Below are 6464 nucleotides of genomic sequence, written 5' to 3'. Positions count from 1 at the left end.
TCGTTCGGTGACTCATCGTAACGTTACCGGGCGTTACACTTTTTCATAAGTGACTCCCAGCCGCAACCTAATTTAAGACGTTGTCACGTCAAAAAAAACGAAGGTTGGATATGTATATATTTATTGGACATATCTTTGGTGTCTATATGCAAATAAAACCCGCATCAAAATCCGTTGCGTAGTTTTAAGATTTAAGCATTCATATGGATATAGGGACAGAGAAAGCGACTTTGTTTTATACTATGTAGTGATAGTGATAGTGCAGATTAGTCAGCTGTTAATCAACTGGAACTTAGGTTAAAAAAGAACTAAATTAACAAAATAAAAGTCCACAATTTTCATTAAACATTTTATTCTCCAAAACGCCAGAAGCTAAAATAAATCTGTACAATATTTATAGCTATATACAAAACAAATTGAGACAGGAAATACAAGGCGTTAAATAAGATGTTAATACTATCATTTATCAGGAAAACGCATAAGAAATAAATTTAAAGAATACATGTAACACATGGAATCAATGTTTAAAATGAACGTTTCTATTTCTCTCTTTTTCTCTTCTTCTCTGTCTAAAATTGTCTTCTCCATTTTCGTACGGAAATATAATTATAATGCTTACAAGTTCGGAAGGAATTAAACGGTTGGTATTTGAAAAAAGTATATTGTTTTTTAGAAAGAAAAAAATCAACTTATTTGATTTAAACTAACGTGAGAAATTTTTGAAGAATTCGATACTATAGTCGATACGTGAGTAGTAATTATACTGATCAATATATAATCTGTTAATAAATTTTAAATTCGATGAAGTTTAGTCGATATTAACATCTTATTCTAGTGGCCAGGAAGTCTCGACGATTAAATTTTTGAAATTATTATCAGTGTTATAGCCCGAAGCTAATTTTAGGCTGTCCATAATCCTTACAAATAATAGAAAAACAAATAATAAATTCTTAGTAACTGAGACATTAGAAAATACACAAGTAATTATTTAAATCATGAATAATTTTTTTTTTTCATAAAATGTAACACCATTTTTATATTGCGTTTATTTTGAATAATTAAATTAAAAACACGGTCAGTAATTTAAATAAAAAGCATTTTGGACTATTGTTCTCTGTACGACATGAGACACCATAGACTAAAAGCGATTATTCGAAAACACTTTAAATAAAGACACCTCATGTCTAGACAATTGACGAGATAGTGACAGCGAGATGTCTTTGATTAAAATGTTATGAATATTCGAATCTCTAAAACATTTATTAAGGCTTCGTTAAACACTAAAGATATATTTGGACTGTAACAATGTATTGTATTATAGACGGCGTTCATACAATAGTAATAGCTATCATTAAGATTTTAATCTATATTAAAAAAAGGATTTCAAATTAGGAGGCTGCATGATGATTTGTAATGAGATGAAAAAATTGAGGACTCGAGCGCGAATCGATTTTTTATCTCATAACAAATTTCGAATAATTGGTAAACCATTTAATCAATGTTAAAAAAAAATTAAATTAAGTTGACGACAATTTTTCTCTCTATACACAAAGTTGTATTGTGGACGGTATAAAATCGAATCTTAATGACAGCAATTAATCTTAAAAATATCAAATAAGACTAAACAATACTTTGAACATGTTATACAATAAGAATAATCGTAAATGCTAATTAATATTGTGCAAAATTATAATAATGTGTGATCAGTGATGATTGTGTGAATCAGGGTTTCTCAAACTGGTTTGTCGTGAGTGGGCCTTCTAGAATGATCTTTAAATGGCACTAAGACTGACATCTCATTGAGTGAATGAGTTAGCATGACACAATACGTTGAAAAGTTATGAGAAAATATGACCCACAAAAATAATAAATTAGGTAGTCACAAAACTTGTCACTAGATTATCTGGGAATCTTTAAGGGTGCCTCCTTTAACCTAAAGCAAAGTAAATTCAGACGGATGCCGACGCGAAAGATCGTAGAATGTACCCACGTTTTGGTAGTACAGTCAACAGCACATAAAGTTACCCTGTATGATCATCTATGGCGCGGTAATAGCGGCGAGTTTGAAATGAATTTAGGTGTTGATGTGCTGAAGACTCTACACTGCAAAAAAAAGAGCAAAGTACCAACCATACATTGAAGCCAACACAATTTGGCGAACAGTTTGCCGACAGTATATTACCGGCATAAAAAAGCCTAGAGAGGTGGGACTCGATTTTGGAAACTATAAGATGAGTCATAGTCCAGACCATTTTGGAAACCACTGGCATAGGTCATATAGTTAAATTTTAAAAAAATAACAAATTGTTTTTGTTAAAAAGTAGAAAATATAACGAGCAAGTTTTTTTTTCTTCTTTTGAACAAACTGCATAGGTATTTCCGGAATAATTTTAACTTTAATTATACGATAAATTTGTTTAAATAATAATAATAATTAAATGTCAGTTGAGAATTCATAAACGACATTTTTTGTCACTTTTACGATGATTATGAAACAGATCAAAAATAATATACATGATGGTAGCACCTAGACGATATTAAATTTATTTTTAAATGGCGGAATAATGAAGTAAAGTGATATGAAAAATATGCTAAACTAAATAAAAATATCCCCTAAAAAGATCTCAATTGTATATTTGACAAAGGTTTAAATTGTATTTTGTCCTTTGTCAAAAATACAACACCTATATGCACCTATAATTTATGTTATTATTTGCCAATTCGATGAAACATACATATATATTATATTAAAATCTTTTTTACGAGCTTTTTTTTTATACAGTTTTACATAATTGCATAGAATTAGATTAGGCTACTTGACAAAAATTAAATAAATGTCTTTTTTTTCCATTTTGCGTCTAAAAACACGTTTAAAATAAAATAAATATTTTTTTAAAGAACTGTAGACGCAAGTAAAGCATCTGAAACAAAAGAAAAAACAGAAAAAACAAACGTGTTGGACTCCGAGAGTGCCGGCAGAAGTGAAAACTTGAATATTAACATTGTGCACTTTTGACGTCTTACGAATTTTCGATCAGGTCACGTGTCCTGTCCTGACGCGAGTTAAAAATAAATCCATCACAAAAAGTGCACAACACAAAGTTTTCACTTCTAGTCTAAAATAGTCAAATAGCCCAGTGTTCAAAAACACAATATAATCACACCACAGAAAGGAATCCCATAATTTTTATTACGGCTAAGACATTTTGCGACGTAACAAAACAACTTACAATTCATAATTCGCGTCCTCTAATCACATGTCCTTCAACACGTGTTTCAGGATCGCGCCTTCATTGTTCCTAGTCTGGTTCACCCCTGTGTCCAATTGGGAGACGACCCTTGGTTCCCTGTGATCGGAGTCTATGGAGATCTGTGAGGAGGTCTCAACTGTGTCTAAGTTTTGGAACAGTAGATTGTTTGAGCCTGTTGACGGATTGCGCTTATGGCCGACTTCGTAAGGGTTTGGGCCTGCAATTGAAATATAAAGATTAATTTTATTTTCTAATCATCGAAAATTCGTTATTATAACAAACAAGATGTCAATTTAACTGGCAGACGAATTGGAAAAGTTCAAAATAGGTAAGTATTTTTACAAAAAAAAATAAAATTTTGACACAAGATGCGTTCTCTCGTCGGGAGCCGATACTGGATGCACCATCTGGTCACGCATATCGTAATAATGCATTCTCATCCCAACTAAACGTGTGTAAAAAATTTCGGTTCAATCAGTTCAATATTATCTGCTTCAAAACTAACATATTTACATTTATACATTGCAAGTTAAGTAAAAGCGTGTAAAATAATTCCAGATAAATTAGTTTCAGAAGAGAATGCAACACAGGATTTGTTTTAAAATTTCATTTTAGAGTTAAGTTCAAGTTCAATATTTAAAATGGCAGGCCATATATAGCTTCTCTAGGCTGAAAGCTGCATAAAGACAAATTAAAATTTATGAATGAAACCTACCCATCATTGAAGACTTTCTCGATGGCGGAGTGTTGCTTCTGCTGACGTTTTGAGCCAGATTCATCATGCTTGGCAAAGGGGCCCTCGGCCGCGACTCATTCTCCAGAAACTTTACGAATTCTGCTGCGATCCCATCCGAAGGGTTCGACGATCTCGCCAGGCCTAGCTTCTCGCATTCTTGCTGGTTAAAGTCCAGGACTGTCGATAGGATCTTTAGGACTCTCGTTCTGTTGGAGATTAAAAGCTTCATCAGTGTTTGCGAGAAGAGTAAAAAGCAGTGACTATATTACCTTCTATTTTATTTTATTTATTTACTTTTATTTTATTTTGTAATGGATTTTAAATTTTTCGTATATGAAAAGGTTGTTCTTTAATCATAGTTTTGTTAGTTATTTTATTTTGGTTCCATTTAATGTATCTACGATTTCAAATTACCTACTACCTATGTGTCTTGTTGTGGAAACTTCTTAGGTTTCTAAACGTGATTAGTACAAATAAAAAAGGTGGACTTTATACTAAAAGCATTATCTAACAGTCAAGCATTCGATCATTCAGTGAATGCAATGTGGATGCAAAAAAATTAGATGATAATAGTAATAAGTTTTTAAGTAAATACATATTAAATATTCGTCCATTTATGTCGCCATCGGCGACAGCGTGTAGCCAGTATTACAAAAAAACAAATACGCACCTATTTTGAGCACTCTGCGACGAGGCGAGCACGAAGTTGATGACTAAGTTTTTCACCAGATTCTTATCGACTCTGTCTTGTTGGTTGGATATAGCGTTGTGGTACCTCTCCTCTGCAGCCGCCACCGATATTTGCAGTGTTCGGACTAGGCATTAAACAAAAATGTTAAATAAGTTGATAATGAATTTATTGAGATAAAAAATAATAATGTATCCTATGTAGATGATGTCATGATAGTTACTAAAGAAAACCTGGCGAAATTAAATATGTAAGTAATACAAAAATTGTGTTTTTCGAATAATGATCTAAAATATAAACTTAAGATATCAAAGTGAAAAGATATAAATAATCATTAAATGTATATTTATGTAATTAACCATACGAATAAATTTATTGTAAGGTTACAATGTACTGAGTGAGTTATCGCTATAATCATCATATTGTGATGACAAGGGATTATTTATAATTATGGTTATCAGATGTGGTGGAACTGATATTGAAATATAATACAAAAATATACCAAGTTTAAACATTAAAAATAGAAATTTATGATAATACAAGGAATACATAGTAAAAAATAAATTAGTACAATCTACTCTTACCACGCGGGACCGTCGTACGACGCACGATGCAATGCTAGCACGATCTCAAAGTATTATTCAGCCACTGGGAAGGGGGTCAACCACTGACGATTTTGATCGCAAAGCCAAAGTAATTTGAAACATATTATTATAATAAGATCCAATATGTCTTAAGACATGGTTTTCTTCTAGATTTTGTAAAGGATTGAATACCTTCAGCCATAATCTGTCTAACAACCAAGTTTTGAGGGAAGTGCCTAGTTTTCAGTCACTTTCTGTTCTCAGAAAATAGTCGATGCTTTCCTCATAAATTGTGGCAAAAAGTGACCAAATTCTAATAAATCCAATCCATCATAAAACTGTGTCCACGAACCGTTACATAATACCATGTTATGCAATGATCAATGCAATGGGACATAGAGGGGATCAGTAAAATAGAATGTGATCGACTTCAAAGTTTCAAGTTCAGGGGAAATTGTTGAAGAAAACCATGTAAAACTTAATAAAATATAATATAAAAGTTAAGAAAATAGACATCTTTGGATATGCTCAAAGTGTCAGTGATGTATCCTCCATTTTTCTCAATCCACCAGTACCTGAAGTAATACTCAGAGACAATGCAGCTTCAAATCTTCTAGTTGCTACTCTTCTAAAGGGGGACACTCAATAACGAAAAACAAAAACGTCTTGCAATGGAAATATTGAGTTAAATTTAAATAAAATGTGTGTCAATGTGATTTTATTTTTAAGTATTAAATAAAAAAATAATAATATTCGAACTACAACTGAAGTTCTGCTAATCTTCCGATACCAGTAATGAAATAAATCAAAATGAATAAAGTTGATTTTTTTATGAAAATTATTAATTCATTATACGTTTAAATTTTTACATACTCCATTGCAAGGAAATAAAACACACAAAAAGAAAAAGTGCCGCAAGTCAGCGAGTGCAAGTGATGTTGACGACAACTAGTGCAGTCTTCATCAAAACACGAAAAACACTACTCTACCAAGCCAAGTACACTTGCTAATATATTTTCATTTAGTTTAAAGTGAACTCTATTTCGACAAGGTAAGGGAAAATATAAGTATTACTTATTATATTTAGCAAAACTTTTGGCGTGGTCGAGACAAAAAATCTAAAAGTAAAAAGAGTATACTTTGGTAAAGGCATTAGTATGATTTTAAAGTAAAAAAAATCCCGAATTTTACTGAAATTTAAGAAA

General features: G+C 31.7%; 1 protein-coding gene across 6 annotated transcripts in view; it reads right to left on the bottom strand.

The window, feature by feature from the left end:
• Positions 1-335: 335 nt before the first annotated feature.
• Positions 336-6464, bottom strand: part of LOC128681061 (thyroid receptor-interacting protein 11-like) — a 51874-nt gene continuing 45745 nt past the window's right edge. For 5 of the 6 annotated variants that reach the window (XM_053764623.1, XM_064436842.1, XM_053764626.1 and 2 more), the window contains 3 exons: positions 4658-4802; positions 3967-4193; positions 336-3468 (listed from right to left, as the gene is read on the bottom strand). In XM_053764623.1, the coding sequence (XP_053620598.1) occupies positions 3254-3468; positions 3967-4193; positions 4658-4802 (587 nt within the window). In that variant the 3' untranslated portion in view covers positions 336-3253. The remainder of the gene's footprint in view (positions 3469-3966; positions 4194-4657; positions 4803-6464) is intronic. The other variant, XM_053764624.1, reaches the window with a different exon arrangement.

The sequence above is a fragment of the Plodia interpunctella genome, chromosome 26, assembly GCF_027563975.2.
Source record: "Plodia interpunctella isolate USDA-ARS_2022_Savannah chromosome 26, ilPloInte3.2, whole genome shotgun sequence".
Lineage (NCBI taxonomy): Eukaryota > Metazoa > Arthropoda > Insecta > Lepidoptera > Pyralidae > Plodia > Plodia interpunctella.
The sequence above is the reverse complement of the archived record's forward strand: the minus strand, read 5'-3'. Positions and strand labels throughout refer to the sequence as shown.